Genomic DNA, 22,156 nt, shown 5'->3' with positions numbered 1-22,156 from the left:
CTCGGAGATATCGGACAAAGCCCTTACATTACCTTTACTCTCTTTCCTAGTGTTGGGGCTAGTATGGTGGCCGAGTGGTGTCAGGTGAAATGCAAAGTCCAAACACTTTACAAGTAGAAAAAAGGCACAAACCCTAATTGCAAACGCTTTGCAAAAGAAAAAAAACATGAATGCAAACTGCCACAACAAGATTCCAAGTTCCTAAATCACGGCTGCAAATTGGCAAAGCACAAACCCCAATTGCCACAACACAACAGGAAATGGCTCGCAGCACGAATGCAAAAGGCTCACAGCACAACAGCAAAATCACGCAGCACGATGGCAATAGGATGAACCAGAAGTAAAAGAAAAAAAAAAAAAAAAAAAAGGAAAATTTGTGTATTGCTATATGTGTTTTGTGACCATCTCTGGTAAACTCACATCACAGGTAAATCTGAGGTCAGCTAGGTTTTGTAGATAAAGTATTATGCTTTTATTGAGATCGAGTGGTGATGTCACTGGTAGTTTTTCCTTAGCTTAGCTTCCGCGGCTAATGGAGCGTACCGATTCGATCAATAACAGAGGGGTGTCCCAACAACTAGCACGATCATAACACAAACAAATTTGGGTCCATTTTGCAGTAAATTGGGGGCTTGAGATATTAATTTCGAGTGATGACGTCACTCTAAGCCAGGGGTCAGCAACCTTGGTCCTCGAGTGCCACTATCCAGCTTGTTTTCCATGTCTCCCTTCTTTAATACACCTGAATCAAATAATCATGATCGTTATCAGGCTCCTGCAGAGCTTGCTGATGAGCTGATCATTTGATTCAGGTGTGTCAAAGGAGGGAGACATAGAAAACAAGCTGGATAGTGGCACTCTAGCATCAGGGTTGCTGACCCCTGCTCTAAGCCCCTCATTTACTGCAAATGGGTCCAGAAGCGTTGGCATTCGTTTGTGCTACGTTCGTGCTAGTTATTAGGACACCCCTTTGTTATTGAGAGAGTTGGTACGCTCCATTAGCCGCTGGTGCTAAACAAAGGAAAAGCTACAAGTGACGTCATCACTCGAAATAAAAAAAAAAAAAAGCATAATACTGTATCTACAAAACCTAGCTGACCTCAGATTTACCTATAAAAGATTTGAAAATATCTCTAAAACAAAAGCAGCACAAACAAACCTTTTACACCAAAGATTGACATAATTTTTATATATAGTTGCGTTTGATGGGGGGGGGGGGGGGGGGTCAACTTCATGGAGGTCTGTAGAGGTGGTCACCGAGCATATAAAGCAATATACAAAGTGTCATTTTTTTTTTTTTTTTTTTAACTTCCGGATTATCCTCTTGCCGTCGTGCTGCGTGATTTTGCTGTTGTGCTGCGAGCCTTTTACATTGTTGCTGCGAGCCATTTGCTGTCGTGCTGCGAGCCATTTCCTGTCATGTTGTGGCAATTGGGGTTCGTGCTTTTGCTAATTTGCAATCGCGCTTTAGGAATTGGGGCTCGTGTTGTGGCAGTTTGCGTTTGTGCTTTTTTCTTTTGCAAAGCGTTTGCAATTGGGGTTAGTGCTTTTTTCTATTTGCAAAATGTTTGGACGCCTGACACCTTTCAGCCACCATGGGATAGTGCCAGTGCATCAATGTCCAAGGCCAAAGGGCCTTGTTTAAATTCAAAATATGAAGCTTCGATTCTCACTTTTTATTTTATGAAATAAAATTAAACCAGAAACTTCAATTTCTGGAGAAATGTATTGGGATGTTGGCTTTCACTTCCTGTTGATATTGGGTCACTTCTTGTTGAGTAACACTAAAACTGTGGCCCCAGATTGGGCCTAAAACGGAGGGAAAGAAATATTTAAAGGCTGTAAAAAAGGAAAACAATAACTGTATTTATATTAGGTTAGGGTGGCTTAACAGATATAATGGGAATGCTACACAGATAAACTATGGGAAAATAGTAGGTAATAAACACAATCTAATTTGTCAGTAGTTTTTTGTTGTTGTTGTTGTTGTTGTTGTTTTTTTAACAGTATAATTTCTTTTTCTGTGGGGGCATATTGAACGCCTATAATACTCTAAGTGATGTGATTAAAAATGTTTTTTTCAACCAAGTGATGAAATGTTTTCCCGATGAGTGCTAGTGAATTTTAGACAACTAGACTTGGTAATATATATTTTTTGTGTGTGTGTGATGAACTCCACCAAAATGAACTTGCAAGGAGAAAAAAGAAGCACAGAGAGACTGAGAGCTCCAGCAGTGGGTTGCTTCTGTTTGGAGCCAATGTCTATGTTGTACCCCAAGCAAGAAGCCCTAGAGGAGAAAATAAGCTCTGCATTGAGGTTGGCTTTCATCACACATTTAGCACAGCATTTTCTGAACTGGGTGCCAAATGAAAGGCTTCATAGGGGCTAAGAAGGAGCTGGCAGCAGGAACTGAGCTGTAATGAGCCCAACAGCTGAGGTCCCTTGGGAAACACTCACCAGTGTGCACAAAAGTTGACCTTCTGCAAATAGAGGACGGACACAAGGTTGTAAGTGACAGGCAGCGCCTGTCATTACTATGATTAGCTATTCCAAAACAAAACCCTAACTGTCTGAGTGACAAGAATGTATGGGAATGAATTGGGTGCGTGCCACTAATTCATTTTAGAGAATATGGAGACAGATTAGCATAATACAATTGAGTACAGTAAAGGCATGACCTTGTCTATGCATCGCAATAACACTTATGGAGGTAATGCCATACAAATGTGTTGAATTATGAAAATGCCCTACAGAAAAGTACTATAATCCAATAAATGCATTGTTTATCCATTCATTCATATATAGCAGCTCTTCCCAAATAAGATGGATGTATTTATTTTCAAGCATATTGCAAAAGCCCATATGCCCATAAATAAAACATCTACTGAAGTGGTGACAATTTCAGGTAAAATGGTGCATCGTGATGCTCATTCAAATCACCTCCAAAGTAGCTCATTTTAAAATGAGCAATGGTCAGCTACTATACACAAAGGCTAGCATAATCATAAATTTAAAAGGTTCACAATTTTCAAGTAAGTAAGTGAGCCACTATTATTCAGCTGCAGCCCCCTCATTCTCTCATCGCTTTGGTTACCATACTTGAGTATTGGCTTCACCATTAGTGATCAATTTTGTGTACGCTGCTTAAACCAATGTTGGGGTGCAGTAAAATATTCAGACAATGAATATGCAAAGACATGCTTAAACCTGGGGGGCTTATACAGTATTTTACCATAGTAGAAAATAAGAATTTCAAGGCTATCAATTACACAACGCTAGATAATCAATACCTCAGAAAGTCTTAATAGAGTGGTACTTCGACATACGATCGCTCGACACGTGATCTTTTCGACATCCGACGTAAAATTTGACTCGCCTTTTGTTCGTAGCATCCGACGACATGCTCGAAATACGATGGTTTATGACAGCGCTGGAGTTTCTTTGCTTTTCCGGAAGACTGACACACAGCGGATTTTTTTGTGAGAGAAAACACGGGTCCCAAGGTTAGTGCAGGTGGTGAAAAAGGTGACACTTACCATTGAAATGAAGATGGAAATGATAGAAAAATATGAGTGACTGGCTTGACAATACGGCCGTAGAATGTCTAAGATCTCGACGGTCCTCCTCCAACCTCCGTTTACCGTCTTTATAAAAAAAGTGGACAATTATTACTGTGATAACATCGCCAGCTTTGTCAGGTTTCTAATCATCTATTCCAACAACTTTGCAACACAACACGCCTACTGAGCGCCACAGTTGAAGCCAACAACAAAACATTAAAAGTGAAAGTAAAATATCTACCACACTCTTTATCTCACTGGCACGTCAGGCACGTGGTGTGTTCAGATAAAGCACACAAAAAACGGCTGCCAAATTAGAACCCAATTAGTCACATTATTACAGGAATTATTAAAATTATTATAATACTATTCCGATTTTTATTTATAATTTATCATCTATTTGTTTTGCTATCTGTACGGTATTTTTGGACTATAAGTCGCACCTGAGTATAAGTCGCACCAGCCAAAAAATGCGCGATGAAAAGGAAAAAAACATATATAAGTCACAACGGAGTATTAGTCACATTTTTGGGGAGAAATTTATTTGATAGAATCCAGCACCAAGAACAGACATGTCATCTTGAAAGGCAATTTAAAATACAATAGAGAACAACAGGCTGAATAGGTGTATGGGATGCTAACATTACATGACGCTAGAAGTTTGACCGCGCCTAAAAAATCCAGCCCGACCCGACCGGCCCGCGGGTATTAAAGCCCGACCTGGCCCGCCGATCAATTACCTTGACTTGCAGGCCCGAGCCCGATAAATTTTTTTTTTTTTAATTATGTTTTATTTTTAGGCACGAGCCCGACAAAAAAAAAAATTCTATGTTTTATTTGTGAGGACTCAGGAGAAGGAGGAAATGCGGGGATGCAATGCGTGGTTGCGTTTTGTGTGATCACATTTGTGACTATGCATGTGTATATATGCATAATGATAACAAATTAAAGCCTGTCTTTTGTAACTAATTCTCCCAGTTAAACAAGACTAAGATGGATATTCAATAAACATTTATATTTTTTATATTTGTGTGTCTATTCTAACAGGCAGGATTTGACATTTATTTTAATCTCTTCGAGTTGGCAGAAAAATTAAAAAAAATTCTCAATGTTTAAATAGTCTACATATTCTTATGATCATTATAAATGCATTCGCACAATGAAATAACGAATGGAAAAGTTTGGTGTTATACGAGAAATATATTTAACAAAGCGCCACACTCGTTTACATTCAGCAAAGCCGACACAGGTTTCTGTATAGCATCTTCAACAATTTGAATCCTTTCCATACCCCACTCCTACCTCAGCTGTTTCTATTCCCCTGTTTTTAGTTTGTTTTTCATTGATAGCTGCTGCATATCGAAAAGGAAAAACCAGAATCCGACTCGCGGAGGGCGCCGGGGGGGAGGGGAAGATTGAAAAGAGGGCCACAGCGTTCACGTGCACAGGCATGCACAGCGCCTTCTCTGTTTTATCCAAATTATTTATTTTATTTAACATCCATACATTGTCTTAGTACAAATATATGAATATATACAAAAGTTAGCGAGAGAGAAGTCCGGCCTGACCTGGCTGTAAATCATCACACATAAGTCGCTCCAGAGTATAAGACGCACCCTCAGCCAAACTATGAAAAAAACTGCGACTTATAGTCGCAAAAAATACAGTAATTGCCATATTTTATAGTACCAGCAGTATTTACTAAGGATTTAGTGTGGGCTATCGGGCTGTGGAACAAATTAATGGAATTATAATGTATTCTTGTGGGAAAATCCTGCTCGACATACGACAATTTCGACCTACAAACAAGGTCCTGGAACGAATTAACTTTGTATATAGAGGTACCACTGTATCTTTTTTTTTTTTTTTTTTTTTTTTTAACAAACTTTGAATAGTATATCTGCCAAACTTGTGTAACTGCATACGAGCTAACCTCTCTAACTTTAGCACGCATTATAAAACAAGAAAAACATTTAGCAAAGTCTATCTTGCTAAACGTATTCACGTATAAACTCGAAAAATGAATGTTTTACTGGTGCACTTCTCAAAATATTTAAATGAAATAAACCACCAATGGATACATGTAACCATTTGCAATGTGCCATTTGAATACAAAGGACAACAGTTCCTTTAGACTTCATGATCAGGTGTAAATTTTAAACATCAAAAATACTCAAATCAAAATTAAAAATGTGATTACTATTTTCTGATGCCGTATTGCATAGCAAAAATGACATTTAAAAAAACATCTTTTAACTCAGGCTAATCTGTTGTTTTGAGGCTAATCAGATTAAACATACGGCAAAAAATAAGGGGAAAAAAGGGAATTAGCGTGTATCTAGACCAGGGGTGACCAATATTTTTATCCTGATCAGCTCTCCGAAGGTTTTGCTCACTGGCTCACGACTACTTTGCTTTCGTCCCAGGTCCTGTTTTCTGCGCGCCCCTCGTCGGATTCCACGCCTGCCTCCCTTCCGAGCTTCCTCGTCAGCTCAACTACCCCGAGCCATGCAAACTTCCACCCGCCACGCTCTTCTCGCGATCGCTAATAAAATACTGCTCGCCAGAAGTTGTCTGCATTGGGATCCCTTCTTGCTCACGCACATCCTAACATAGTGTCCCTTTAGCCTATCACCCACACTGCCTGGCATTTAGCCTTCGATTGACATACATGGGCGCAAGTTGGATGTCGCAAAAAATGCACAGCCAAACTTGCCGTTTGTCATCTTCAAATTTCTGCTATAGCAAGGGTTAACTTCTAAAAACCTACCACTTTGACAAGTGGTAGAATTAATTTTTTTTTGTTTTTTTTTTAATAGAAAACCAGGTTGTGTTAATTTCATGGACAGGCACAAGCATGACTCTGGTCTAATGCCAGAATTTGTAGTTCATCAGCTTGCAGTAACACATTGGATAGATAAAAAAAGGAACAACTTCATTTTAAAACTTGTGAACAGAACTTCGAACAGAGACAGCAATTCAGTAACGACATCCTAAGTAGAAACTCATGTACGGACATGGTGAAGTAGAAGCACAAGGGAATTGTTTTGTTGGTAAAATGAATCAGGGATGGACAGGAAAGCAACACGGAGAATAGCATGTGATTCGGCAGAAGGCCCCAAAATGTCATAGTACAAAAATCAATGATAAATCTTTTGATTATGATGATATTGATATACTGACACAATGACATGGGCAATAAAATTTGGAATTATGCTCGCGTAATCTGCTAGTGCCATCAACATTAGTAAAAACTTTCATTTTGCATTAATTAGCAGTAACTGAATAGTTCTGATCACCATTCTTTTCCCAATAAGGAACTATTTAAATTGCAATTAACTGTCTTTATAGTCATTTTATTTTCAGTGCTGATACTATAAGGTATCCTGGATACTCTTTTTTTTTTTTTTTTTTTTTTTTTTAATCAATTTAGTCAAACATACTAATTTATAGTTGTTATTGTGTTGTCTGATTAGAGGACAATGCCAAAAAAATGATAGATGAAATGGTCCAAGTGTACATTGTGAAAAGTCACCATCTATCCCAGCCAACATTTCCATTTGGGCCCCATGTGGCTTTTAACATAAACATAAAGGTATTGCTTCCAATGCGGTTTTGTTCCTTGGCACCACTAAGGATGGAAATGTGTGAACCCACAGGGGCTTGAAAAACCATAGAAGGAATGTCTGTAATGTGATGCACAGGCTGAAAAGTAATAGTTTAGCAATAGTAATAGCAATAGTAATACTTTTCACCCATATTCCTTCTGCAAGAACAGAAACCCCAGGACACTTACATTGAATAACGCAAATACATTCCCCAGCATCTACACAAAAAGTGTACTAGATCCTCAGAGAGGGGCCTCTACCTCGGTGGTACACACAACTTTTAATGTCAGTCTCTACTGATGTTGAGAGGGCAATAAAAGTAAACCATGACAGAAAGAAAACAATCTGTCAATGTAACATGTTATAATGTTGAGTTTGTATTACTCTGCAAACCTCCCATAAATTGCATTTATCATTCCATTTTCTATTTACCGTATCCTCATTAGATCTCAGCTAACTTTAGGCAAGTGGTAGGGCACAACAACCTGGACTGGCCACAGCCAATTACAGGGTACAAACTGGGTTCAAACAACAATTTACATTCAAATTTAAATATGTAAAATCCTTCAATTAATCTTGCTTCGCTTTAAGAATGTGGAAGGAGACTGTCAACCCAGGGAAAATCCACACAAGCTTGAGGAGAAAAGACACATTTAGTAATTCCAGAGTCAAGAACCTCACTGCACAACAATTGCACGAGCCAAAAAGTGAAGAAGCTTTTAACCAGTCATGTTTTGAAGTGCTACCATTTCTAATAGCCCCCCTACGCTGACTTTTATCTCCTGGACGCCAAGCAGACATTGCAGCTATAATTAATCGACAAAGCTCTAGCCTGATGGGAGTAATAGGCGTCTGGAAAGAATCAATATTACAATGCAACCCCATGTGAATCGTAGCACTTTTCATCCTGAAAGGGTGACAGAGGCATTAGCAGTTCTCAAATTTGTGCTGCTCATTTGTTGAAAAGCTGTCTTGCAACAAGTGCATCAGGGGCAGGACAAGTGATAGTTTTCTGGCTCTAGGGAGGTGACCTCTGAAGAGCATGATGAAAGCTCTACTCTGAGTGAGAGCTATTGCAGAAAAGGGCCTTGACCGCCTAATCGATGAAAGATTATATCATTGTAAACTTCCGTTATATTGTGGGATGTGTGCACTGCATGCACCTACTAAGAGCGACGTTAATATAAAGAACTCCTATTAAAGTAACCTCTGCATGTTGGTGGTGGAGGGGGGGATTGTGCGAAACCATGCATTTGTGTAATCTTTTTTTTTTGTTTTTTTTTTTGTTCTTGGGTATTTTAACAGTCAGCACAGTTAACTACATGTCATAACGCAGAGACAGCAAATGCCTGCTGATAATACATATATGCTATGTACAAAGTACCTTACCTAAGTTGCAGCATTAAAATGAATGTATTTTGATACAGTGTGTCGTACCTGTTACAATCGACGTGCAGTAGTAGGTGGGAGGAGCTGATAGTGAGGGCAATTTTGTGCCACTGTCCATCGGCAAGACGGTAGGGGAAGGACTCAGAACGTGGCTTGCCCTTGAAACGGTAGTGGTATCGAATCTCCTCCCTAACACCACTGCTCTCCAACTCAAAGTAGCTAAACAACAGGAGAGAAAGTCAAATGTTAGACATGGTTTCTTAAATAAGGGCGCACAGCTTAAAGGGATGAAAACATTTCTATAGAAAGGTTACAATGTAATTATATTCGTAGCTCAGAGAATCTTGTTCAATCCTTTTACATTACACGAGTATACTGGACACCCTCGGTCATAAGTTTTGAGCCTTTTTACCATTCAGGTGAATGAGAATGAGTCCCAAAAACATATGACCAAAAGACATACCTGTCAACATGTAAGTTTGGCACATTTTTTGTACAGAGATTATTTCATCTTCTTACCAGATAAGACGTACAGTAAAAGATTATATAGGAAACCAAAAAGTAAAAAAAAAAAATGAAGAAATAAATAAAACATATCTATTGTAGTGTTACACTGACAACCCAACTTTGTTACAGTGTATCACAAAAGTGAGTAAACCCCCCAGCTTTCTGCAGATATTTAAGTATATCTTTTCATGGAACAATTCTGACAAAATGACACTTTGACACAATGAAAAGTAGTCTGTGTGCAGCTTATATAATAGAGTTAATTTATTTTCCCCTCAAAATAACTCAAAATATAGCCATGAATATCTAAACCCCTGGCAACAAAAGTGACTACACCCCTTAGAAACTACGTGCAGTGTATCACAAAAGTGAGTACACCCCTCGCATTTCTGCAGATATTTAAGTATATCTTTTCATGGGACAACACTGACAAAATGACACTTTGGCACAATGAAAAGTAGTCTGTGTGCAGCTTATATAATAGAGTTAATTTCTTTTCCCCTCAAAATAACTCAAAATATAGCCATTAATATCTAAACCCCTGGCAAAGAAAAGTGAGTACACCCCTTAGTGAAAGTTGTCAATATTAACATACAACATGTCAACTGTCAATATTTTGTGTGGCCACCACTATTATCCAGAACTGCCTTTACTCTCCTGGGCATGGAGTTGATCAGAGCTTTACATGTTGCCACTGGAATGCTCTTCCACTTCTCCATGACGTCGTTGTGGAGCTGCCGGATATTTGAGACTTTGCGCACATCCACCCTCCGCTTGAGGATCCCCCCAAAGATGTTCTATCGGGTTCAAGTCTGGAGACATGCTTGGCCAGTCCACTACCTTTACCCTCAGCCTCGTCAGTAAAGCAGTGGTCATCTTGGAGGTGTGTTTGGGGTCATTGTCATGCTGGAACACTGCCCTGCGACCCAGTTTCTGGAGGGAGTGGATGAAGCTCTGCTGCAGTATTTCACAGTACATGTTGGAGTTTATGTTTCCCTCAATGAAATTTAACTCTCCAACACCTGCAGCACTCAAGCAGCCCCAGACCATGACACCACTAGGGATGGGAATTGATAGGATTTTTACGATTCCGATTCCATTATCGATATTGCTTAACGATTCGATTCTTTATCGATTCTCTTATCGATTCTAATTTGGGGAAAAAGAACAAATGTTTTGATTGGCATCGAGTTTGTTTAATCAGAAGTCACAACCTTACAAACTCACAACGAGATCAAAAGAGGCCCAAAGCCTCAATGTTAACTGTGGCAATAAGTGGCAAATACACAAGAATGTGTAACATTTTACTGAAACATTTATTTAATAGAAATAAAAAATATTGGTATATATTGGCAGATAGGTTTTTGTTCTGCCTTTGGCAATATGTATTAAAGCAGGGGTCCCCAAACTTTTTCCTGTGAGGGCCACATAACTTTTCCCTTCTCTGATGAGGGGCCGGGGTCAGTTTGTTACAGAAAAGGTGTGACGATTGCAGAAGTGCATAAATGTAAAAAATTATTGTTTTTCAGAAAGCCACAATCAAATAACCCTTTCTGGATTATTTATAATAATAATAATAATAATTAATAATAAAAACACTATTAATTAAATCGATAATAACCAAATAACCCTCTCTGAATTCTTCAAGGAAAAGGCCAGAAAATAAATAACACGATTGAGAAAAAAAAAAAAAAAAAATCAAAATGGCCGGACCAAATGTGGAGGCGGGCCGTATTTGGGCCGCGGGCCTGGAGCGCGCATACACCCAAAGAAGAAATGCCGCATCCAAGTGAATGAGCGAGGGAAACACTTCTACGAGCCTACGTTCTTTGTTAATGTTAATATCTACAGAGGCAACGCCTGTATGTATCATCTTTTGTATTGTTGTTGTTGTGTTTCCACTCGCGATCGGACACTTAAATCCAGTTGTGTAGTGGTTTGAACGATGTGCTAATGCTAGCGAACGAATGCTAACCATACTGTTATTAGCAGCTAATCATCGCTGATTTACGTTGATGCAAACCTGTTTGTTATTGGGGACGAAATTGATTTGTTTCATTTCTATTCTTAGTTTCACTCTTTAAGTGATGGGTGAATAAAGTCAGCAAATTATACCAACGTCATTTGCATTGTCATTTGGGAGTTTAGCTAGCTGTATACTTCAGACAGGAGTTGGATAAATGCGCCCCCCCCCCCCCCCCCCCTCAATTTTGCGAGCTCTGGGACACTCAAAAAATGACTCTCATACCTCTCCTTGCTAAGTTAATGGTACCTCGATGTGCGTTTGTGTGGAAATTTAGTTCACGAACAACGGGGAAAAAACTATTCACCTTCTCACCGAAACAAGAAAAACTCTTTACACGGCCATTAGAATTCCCCCAGTCCTGTAAATGGGTCAGTTGACAGAAGGACTGTTATTGTTGTGGTAATGTAGTACTTATGAGGGTCAAATAAAAAGGAAAAAGGAGGGCTACGACGGCGGTCTGAAACCCACGGCTCTTGGGCCGCATGCGGCTCTTTAGTGCTGCTTCGGAGCTTTTTTTTTTTTTTTTTTTTAATGGAAAAAGATGGGGGAGGAAAATATATTTTTTGTTTTAATAGGATTTCTAGGAGGACAAACATGATACAAACATTCTTTCAATTCATTAATATTGTAATGAAGTTAAACTTGTGGTGTCATCGTACAACAGAGTAGTCACGTGGTGCACTATAGGATCCACTGCAGGGAAAATAAACATTTAATCATGAAGGCTAATTATGTATTTCTAGCCAACTTAGTCATTTTTATAGTAGGCTAATATAGCTAGTATTGATAATTATAAGGCTTGTTTGTACAAGGGCTCTTTCAACAGTGTGGGTTGCCAACCCTGAGTCACTACGAGATGTAAGTCGTACTATTGCTACGAGAAAAAAAGTCGCATTATTACATAGGGTAACGTAGCTGTAATCATCAACGCATTTTACATACATGTACCGTAGCTGAGAGCTATAACATTAGCCTAGTTAATGAAATATTTCAAATATATATTTGTTATGGTTCTTCTTGGGGGAAAAAAAATAATGAAAAAAAAAAAAAAAAATCGCCGTGGCACGACATGGTGTGGCTGTCCGACTCTGATGCAGCCTACCACCACAGTTTCAAAAAATGCTATGGTCAGAGACCCTCCCACCACAGTCTCCTAAAATCCTGTGGGAAACACTGAATCGGATTTCGATTCCCATCCCTAGACACCACTATGCTTGACTGTAGGCATGACACACTAATATTTGTATTCCTCACCTGGTCGCCGCCACACATGCTTGAGACCATCGGAACCAAACAAATTATTCTTCGCTAACAGGCTGACTCCCCATCTCTTCAATCTCTGCAGCAATCCTGGCAGCACTCCTGCGACAATCTTTCAAAGAAAGCATTTGGATGTGACGCTTAGCACGTGCGCTCAGCTTCTTTGGACGACAAACCCAAGGCCTGTTCTGAGTGGACCCTGCTCTTTTAAAACGCTGGATGATCTTAGCCACTGTGCTGCAGCTCAGTTTCAGGGTGTTGGCAATCTTCTTGTAGCCTTGGTCATATTCATGGAGCGCAACAATACGTCTTTTAAGATCCTCAGAGAGTTCTTTGCCATGTGGTGCAATGTTCGAACTTTCAGTTACCAGTATGAGAGAATGTGAGAGCTGAACTACAAATTTGAACACACCTGCTCCCCATGCACACCTGGACCTAGTAACACATTTTGACATTTTGGAGGGAAAATGACAAACAGTACTCAATTTGGACATTTAGGGAGGTAGTTTCTAAGGGGTGACCTTTGTTGCCAGGGGTTTATATATTAATTCAATTCAAATTCTATTCAATTCAAATTCACTTTATTAATGCTATATTTTGAGTTATTTTGAGGGCAAAATAAATTAACTCTATTATATAAGCTGCACACAGACTACTTTTTATTGTGTCGAAGTGTCATTTTGTCAGTGTTGTCACATAAAAAGATATCCTTGAATATCTGCAGAATTGCAAAGGGTGTACTCATTTTTGTGATACACTGTACATCCATAAATGTCCAAATTTAGTACTTCTTGTTAATTTCTTTCCAAAATGTCATGTGACTCGTTACAGGAGTGCTGTCAGAATTGCTGCAGAGATTGAAGAGGTGGGGGGTCAGCCTGTTAATGCTCAGACCATACGACGCACTCTACATCAAATTGTTGTGCATGGCTTTCACCCCAGAAGGAAGCCTCTTCTGAAGACCGTACACAAGAAAGCTCGCAAACAGTTTGCTGAAGACATGTCAACAAAGCACATGGATTACTGGAACCATGTCCTATGGTCTGATGAGACGGACGGGCGAACATGACATTTTGGAGGGAAAATGACAAGCAGTACTCAATTTGGACATTTAGGGATGTATGTAGTTTCTAAGGGGTGTACTCACTTTTGTTGCCAGGGGTTTAGATATTAATGGCTATATTTTTTGTTATGTTGAGGGGAAAATAAATTAACTCTATTATATAAGCTACGCAGAGACTACATTTCATTGTGTCAAAGTGTCATTTTGTCAGTGTTGTCCCATGAAAAGATATATTTAAATATCTGCAGAAATGCGAGGGGTGTACTCACTTTTGTGATACACTGTAGTTTTCAGTGGTTTATTTGCAACCGAGAGCATGAACAGAACCACTATAAGCTGTAGTCAATGCCAACAAAACGTCCACCCCTCAATCTCTCTCTCCAGTCGGTCACGCGATGTGTTTAGGGACAGCATGTATAGCACAACACTCCACACATCAACATTGCAACCTGAAGAAAGCAGGCAACCTGATTCATTACAATTAAATATTAAAAACACACTGTATATAAAATTTGGTGGTGACATATTGCTACTTGATTTTTTTTAATGAATTTATTTTCTAAACAATTTTTTTTAATAGTTGATAAAGAGTATTAAATGCCGTCAATACCTATGAAATCCAATTAAACTGTATTACACAACATTATGAAAACTGTGTGCTACGATCACATTCAATATTGTGTTAAAATTGAATATTGAACATCACATTAATGTGTGTTACACACATGCACACAAACCCACTTAAATTTAAGACGTGTAAGGGTTTTGTTTCAGTATTAAGGTTATTAGCGATGTTTCATCAGGGAACCCTTGAGCCAAGGTTGACAAGTATGAACGGTGTAGCAGTATATATATATATATATATATACCAGGGCTGCAGCTATCGATTATTTTAGTAGTCGATTAATCGATGACCTAGTTAGTTCGAATAATCGAGTAATCAGATAAGGAACGTAGAAAATTAAAACACTTGAGCTGAGCCTCAAACGGTATTAAAAAAATGAATAAATAAATAAATAAATGAGGATCTAAGTACAACCAAAGAACAATTGGCTAACTTACAGTACATAGCAAAAGTCCACTACAAGTTATGTCATATTCACTGTTGTCACTAGAAGGCAGTGTTTCCACCCAAATCAATAGAACTAAATGCAAACACTTTCAAAGCAAACCATTACAACACCACTTTAATTAAGCAAATAATCTAAGCAGCAAAATTTATTGTGAATCTTTTTTTCCAATCGAATTACTCGAGTTAATCGATTAATCGTTGCAGTACTAGTATATGCTTTGGCACTGTATCTTGCATTGTGCGGGGCCTCATCAGCTACGCTGAATTAGAAGGACGCCAGCAGCAGCTTCAGAGCTGCAGGCTACAAGTCATGGCATTTTAGCTTCCCCGTGGCAGTAAATGACCGGAACAGTGGAATCTTTGGCACAACGAGGACATGTTAAACAACTGAATCACTGTATAACGATTGATAACATACAAAACATTTCCCAAAGCTAACAGCCTCCTTGCCAATTCCAGTGTACTGAGTTACATAAGAACCCACGCACAATGGCACTGGAATCAAGCCCATTCAATACAAAAAGCACAAAAGTATCATGCATATTAATGGTAAGGGAGAATGTACCATTCCCACAGCATATCAGGTTTTTCTGAAGTACACTTATTCATCTTCCTGCTTCATAATCGAACGGAACTAAAATAAATTCAACAAAACCCAATGCAGACAACACAAATACATATAGGACATGATAAGTGATTCTGCACTTATAACATTGCTGTTGAAGCATAATTTGAATTTTCAAGTTTGGGGTTTTCTTTCAGGCTTGTTGTTGGTATTATATACACTCAGCAATCAACATATAAATAAATCTGTGTGTTATACTGACCTAAAGTCAATCAATTTATCAGCATAAAGAAAAAAAATAATAGGATGAGGCCTGGCTAATCATGAACAATCAAGCATCTTCTTAACCCTTATGACAGCAAATAATAGCGCATCTGGCACCCACTCAGGCTGGGATTGTAATTATATGTAAATGTAAATTAGATCAAATCAAAACAAGTTGAGTAACAAAGAATTGTTTTCAAAGAAAACCCCCAAAATCCCATGCTTGAGTTATGAATATTGCATAATCAAAAAGACCAGGCCCTTTTCAACACATTACAATGGTCAATAATTTGGTAATAATATATTGATACTAGCAACATAACAAGTAACATTCTACTACATGGTGCAATGATAGTCTTCAACTTCAAAGTTAAAGGAGATGTAAATAAGGTCATGGCAGGCCAGTTCAACCACCCGTCTTCAAGTAGTCATCACTCTGAAATGAAATGAATACATCACTGTGTGGCTCAGTCGGGCAACTCGTCTCCATCAATGATACGTGTCAGCGAGAGAAGATTCATTTGCATTGAGTGAAGAGTAAAGCGATAATAAAAGCTCTCCGGCATCATCTCCTCAGCTGATGGAAGCCCTGTCAAAGTTTAGAGAGGCCTAGATTCACTGAGCGGGCAGACACACCTTTATCTGGATTCGACTCATGAAATAATCACTAAAGCCATTAACTCCACTTCACAGCCTGCATTTGTTTTATAGAACATTTAGTAGGAGCTGTTGTAATAGGGAATATTTAATGAGGGGGAATAATCTGGCAAGATGTCATAAACATGTCCTGACAGATGAATGAAAAAAAATATCTGTTTAAGTGCCTTTGCACTGCATTGAATACAAACACAGACTTTGTCAACAGTTTCTGTGTTTACACTCAAAAAACAGAGCAGTATAAAGAAGTGGCCGAGGGTGACCACAAGTAAAATATTATCGTATTTTATTGACTCTATGGCAGTGGATGGAAACGCAATCAGGAACCTGAAAAGCTCTGAGGCATTCCAGTACCTGCACAGCCACAAAGTTGGATGTGTCCTCATACTCAAATACGGGAATTTTGTCTTCATGAAGGCGAATGTAGAACCAAGCCAGTGCCTCAATCCTCCGCACCACATACCATGTGTGCTGGTAACACCTGAGAGAGCTAATCAGTACATGTCGGCTGGCACCGCATGAATGCAAGTTTTTTGTTCACGTCAACACAGGCTGACAGATTGTCATAATTTTGTCCACGAATGATCAACGAAGTGATAAGAACAATCATCCAATCTCATCTACGTCTCATCTACGTTGTGCTGAATCCATTTTTGGAGTTCCAGTGGGTTCCTCTGGCTTGATTTCGCAGTTTTAACTTCGTCAACACACTGCTAAGTTCAACCGCGACTCATGAGGTTTTTTTCTAAACCGGAAGTTCAAGGCAGACATTGTCCAAGATGACGCCGCCCATATTTCGCTCAGGAAACTTGTCTATATGCCCAAACAAATCTGTCTTTAGGTTTGTTTAGGAACAAAGGCTCCAAACTGGATAGATGCAAAAGCGCCCTAAATAATCTGCTTCAAAATGGGCACACTTAATTTCTTAGGGAAAAATTTGGCTGAGGGTGATTTCTGGGACGGCAGTTTATCATCAGTGCCCTTTCCCTTCAACCCTGGTGCCACACATCTGCTTTATGGAGAGCAGATGACAGCCAATTATCCGCTCCAAAGCCAGAGGTCAACACTTTGGGACTTGTCAATGAAAAGAGAGACAGAGCAACAATAAACCTGATAACGCAATTGGGAAAATGCACATATTCCTCGAGTCTCTGAAAACTTCATGGGGGAAAAAAAGCTTTATGGACAAACATGCTTGATGTCAAATTTCTGGACCAATTACAAAGTAGAAATCCTGACAACATCATCGCTGACTGATACTTGCACTTCTCAACTCAAAAGCCAACAGAAGTATAATATAGCAGTTAGATCAATCTGATGTGAAGAAAATGGTATTTTCAGACTGCTGTTATTTGTTTGTGACCCATACATGACCTCCAAAGTTCCATCTAGTACAGTAAAGAATGACCGTAGCTGAAAGGTAATTCGGTAATCCCTCACTACATCGCGTTTCGACATTCGCTTCCTTAGTCTATCGCAGTAAAAAAAAAAAAATAAATAAATAAATAAATACACATATGTACATATATGTATTTAAATTTTATATATATATATATATATATATATATATATATATATATATATATATATATATATATATATATATATATATATATAATATATAAAATATTTGAGAAAATATTGTGTAAAAACTGACCGTTCCCTAGCAGAAGGCAAGGAGAGCCCTCCCAACTCCAAATCCACCGCTCTGATTTGCTGGCCAGCATCACTCGGGATTATGGCATGCTGAATGGCCGAGACGTTTAACCTTGCTGCCAGGGCCATGTAAAGAGGGTTACAACACTCTCTGATGTCGCCGCGGGTGGTCTCGTGGTTCATGTAGGGCATGAGTAGTTCCCAGCACAAGCAGCGCTGCAGTGGTTTGCAATGGAACTGACAGCGGTAATTGCGACATTTATGGAAACATGGATAAAATCACGTATCAAAGTACTTGTTTGATTATGTCATTGCATTATGGCATATATATATATATATAAATTAGGGCTGTCAAAATTATCGCGTTAACGCGCGGTAATTAATTTTTTAAATTAATCACGTTAAAATACTTGACGCAATTGACGCACATGTCCGGCTCAGACAGTATTCTGCCTTTTGGTAAGTTTTACAGCAAGGCTTTTTGTGCTGCAGCACAACAGCGAACTCTTGTGGTCGCTTTGCGACATGGTTTATTTTCTTTCTTGCCAGTTCATATGGCTGCACGAAGTCTCGGGCTGAAGCCTACGTTGTAATGTTGTGCTTATATGATCCTTGGACAAGATTTGTCCGTAAGTATGGTTGTTGTAAAGAATGTACGTATTATGTTAGTAAGCGAAATGTTCTATTTTTTATATGAGACGCTTTTTGTTTATGTTTAGTGAACCTGTATAGCGTGCTAAGCTAACGTTGTTGCTAATGCAATGCTTGTGTACTTTTTTTTTTTTTTGTAGTTTTATGACGGTCTAAAGAGGACAATGGTTTGAGGCTATTTTATTAATAAATCAGATGAAAAAGGAAGAAGTCTGATTATTAAGGCGTCGTTCACTAGCTGTCTAGCTTTGGAAAAAGTAGACACTTTGGAGTGAGGACAGCATAGACAGATTTAAATGACAGTAGAGTGAAATGCCCACTACAGTCCTTATGTACCGTATGTTGAATGTACTGTATATATCCATTTTGTGTCTTATCTTTCCATTCCAACAAATTATTTTACAGAATATATATAATTTACAGAAAAATATGGCATATTTTATAGATGGTTTGAATTGCGATTAATTGCGATTAATTACGATTAATTAATTTTTAAGCTGTAATTAACGCAATTAAAAATTTTAATCGTTTGACAGCCCTAATATAAATGCTAGTTTTACTTTTGGAGTGGCAAGGCGACAACTGAAAACTATGTAAAGTTGTAAACTGTAATGCAGAAGGGCACTTTCCCATGTTGTGGAGTGAAAGTATCATGTTTCTGTTAGCATGAGCACGGGAAATCGATTTTCACATTGAAATGCAAGATGATTTAGTTTTTTCTTTTTTCACAACTAGAATACTATTTTTCCAGAGAATGTCTAGATTTCCTTGATTCACCTACCTGTGGTAATATATTAAAGATCACGCCATGTATAACATATTTTACCGCCACTACGCGGTTTTTCACTTATCGCGGTGGGTTCTGGTCCCCATTAACCGCAAAAAACGAAAAACTGTGCATCCAGCTCTCTTCAGGTCGTTGACAAGCTACTGCCGTGGTGTTCTAGGCTGAGCCTTCACTTTTCTCATCATGAGTGATGCCCCACAAGGAGAGATTTTCCATGCAGCCCCAGTCCGAGGTAGATTATCAGTCCTGTTTAGCCATTTCCATTTTCTAACAATTGCTGCAACTGTTGATTTATTCTCACCAAGCATCCTTCCAATTGTCCCATAGCCTTTTCCAGCTTTGTGGAGCTCAACCATTTTTTCTTTGGTGTCCTTCGAAAGATCTCTGGGTTGCCCATTGTAGTAGTTGGATTATGACTGACTGTGGGTTGGACAGCTGATAATTATGAGATCAAACGGGTGGTGGGTAAAGGTGGACTTTTTTTTTTAAGGGAGACTTACAACTCTTTGAGTGTCATAATTATTGCTGATTGTTAGGAGTAGAAATACTTAACACCAGTAAATTACAAAAAAATAATTTTTAGAAATCATACAATACATTTATGACTGAAATTTTGGCCGTCTTGTTATTTTCTAAGTGGGTGAACTTGCAAAATCACAAGGGGCGCAATTACTTCTGCTCCTCACTGTGAATAGCTGCCACACAGGGTATTTCACTATTCCGCAAATACCGTAGTACTTCCTGACCAATGAGAATGCAGTTTGGTTTCACACACAAATTATGTATATTATATACGGTGTGTAGGGGACTTCTACAGCAACAGGCATCAGTGCCTTTTTTCCAGTAAAATACTCTTAGCGATCTGCAACGTCCAAATGCTTTGTAAAAAGAAAAAAAGTACAAATGCAAACTGCCACACGACGATTCCCAAATGCCAAAGCACGAATGCAATTTGACCAAAGTACAAACCCCAACTACCATGACACGAACCCCAACTGCCACAACATGAACCCTAATTGCCCGCAACACAAATGCAAATGGCTCGCAACACGACTGCAAAAAGCCACAGCATTTTTGTGTTCTCTTCACCTGAATAAACTCAAAACTACTCATGCACAGACCCAAATGCTCATTACTCTTGGCGGCAATGATACGACGGGGGACATAAAGGGAAAGCAGCTTCATAACGAGCATGTAGCAGCAATGAAGAAACATTTATTTTCCTTCAATTAATAGTTTATATTTTTAGAAAGGTTGCTGAGAAATATTGTATACCTAACACTTCCAGGCATTTTTTTAGGACTATGCAATATTCAAGCAGTTTTTTAAACTTAAAAAACACGACAGTAAAATCCAAGCATTTTCAAGGATTTCAAGGAACCGTATAAACCCTGTAGCTTGTTCACCTCTGGGATGTAATGATTATTTGCTAAAAACAATAAATTCATTTTCAACAATAAATATAGGGTCTTAATAGCATATTTCAATTAATATATAGGTTTACGATGATTGCAAATCATGTATTCTGTTTTTCTGTTTAACACAACATCCCGCATAAATTTGAATTGGGGTTGTATTTAAAAATGAACTACAAGAATGCAGCAAGCTATGCCTCGAGTCATCACTCTCCATCTACACCACCTACTCTGAGTGACATTGACCATCTCTGAAAGATTCTTACTTGTCCGTAAATGTTTTATGAAAGGAAAAAGACTAAGTACCCTTAACTGACAAGTGAAGCTAGCTAGAACGACTGACAGGCCAAGATTTTCCCAGCGGATGCTGGATGAAAGAGATGTTGTGCTAGTCCTGTGAACACCAGCTTCAATTACGTAGGGGTGAGGGGCTCTTCCTGTCGACAAGTGATCTTGTCAAATGCTTTCAAAAAAGGAACAACAGGCTTTGAACAAAAAGAAAACCATCCTGAACTACAGGAAAACAAAAATGTCAGGTATCACAGCTGAGAACTGTGTAGCTTTTCTGGACCTGAGCACTAAGCAACAGTAAAAAAAAAAACAAAAAAAACAGGGTCTCTCCTTAATAGCCTTTCAATCCCTCACTATTCTGTGTCAATAGCTGTCTGGAACGAGCTTTAAGACTTGGCTTGGGATCCAGATTATCTTAGACTTCTTATACACAGAAAAGGTTTCTTGAAAAAATTCAAATGTTCATCTAATTAAATTGACTCTTATGTTGCTCTGACTACCATTTTTCAGCATTACACGATGGCTATGTTCACACTGAATGACATGATGAATGCCAGATTTTTCTGTAACCCAATAGATAATTGAATACATATTTTTAATTGAATAACATGATGGAACTTAACATTATTAATTTTATATTTGCATTTCAATTATTTTAGTTACAGATGATCTAATTCACAAAATGTGAATTATAGATAAAACGAGTCTCCACCCCTCTGCTAATGCTCCAAGCCAATGGAAATTTACCAACAACACGATGAGACCAACCCCTTTTCTCAACTGACCGTGTTGTGAGCTGCTCCAGTAGAGAGGTGCTGTATCGGAGAGCCACTGGGCAAATTTATTCAACATTTTACGGGTAATATCCCTCCACAAAGCGAGTGTACCTTTTGTAGCTCTTCCTTATCAGCGTGGGCTGAGTTGGAGACGGTGTGCGTGAGGCAAAAGTGCAGTTTACTCGTCCTTGGTAAGTTAAGCCTATCAAGCTACTCGGCGCTAACATTAGCATTAGCTGGCCAGTTCGGTCGTGACTCGTTAATAAGAATTTGTTGACTAAAGTTAGTAAAATAATTGTCATCCTGTATGTTGACGAATAGAGAAGGGAGTGGAACCGGAGTTCCTTGAGCCTGGAGCTAGTGAAGCTCTTTGAAAGCACCTAGATGAGTTACTGCAAATGGGCAAACTATACTCAAGTGTAAAATTGTAGTCACAGCAGTTGAATTATATGCACTTATGAAACCTATTGTCTGTGATACTAAATTGTTGACAAATGCAACGTTGAGTTAATTTTTCTGTTCAATGTTGAATATATTTTTGTTCAAGTGTTTCAGTATATGTTTAAAATGAGAACAGACAACTCAATTACTAAATTGAGTTAAACTGC

General features: G+C 38.6%; 1 protein-coding gene across 1 annotated transcript in view; it reads right to left on the bottom strand.

Moving 5' to 3' along the window:
• LOC130913588 (protein kinase C-binding protein NELL1-like) overlaps positions 1-22,156 on the bottom strand; it is a 308,184-nt gene that overhangs the window by 235,887 nt on the left and 50,141 nt on the right. The window contains exon 4 of the mRNA XM_057832310.1: positions 8,607-8,777. Within this exon, the coding sequence (XP_057688293.1) occupies positions 8,607-8,777 (171 nt within the window). The remainder of the gene's footprint in view (positions 1-8,606; positions 8,778-22,156) is intronic.

The sequence above is a fragment of the Corythoichthys intestinalis genome, chromosome 1, assembly GCF_030265065.1.
Source record: "Corythoichthys intestinalis isolate RoL2023-P3 chromosome 1, ASM3026506v1, whole genome shotgun sequence".
NCBI lineage: Eukaryota > Metazoa > Chordata > Actinopteri > Syngnathiformes > Syngnathidae > Corythoichthys > Corythoichthys intestinalis.
Note: the sequence above shows the minus strand (reverse complement) of the source record. Positions and strands in the feature narration are given on the sequence as shown.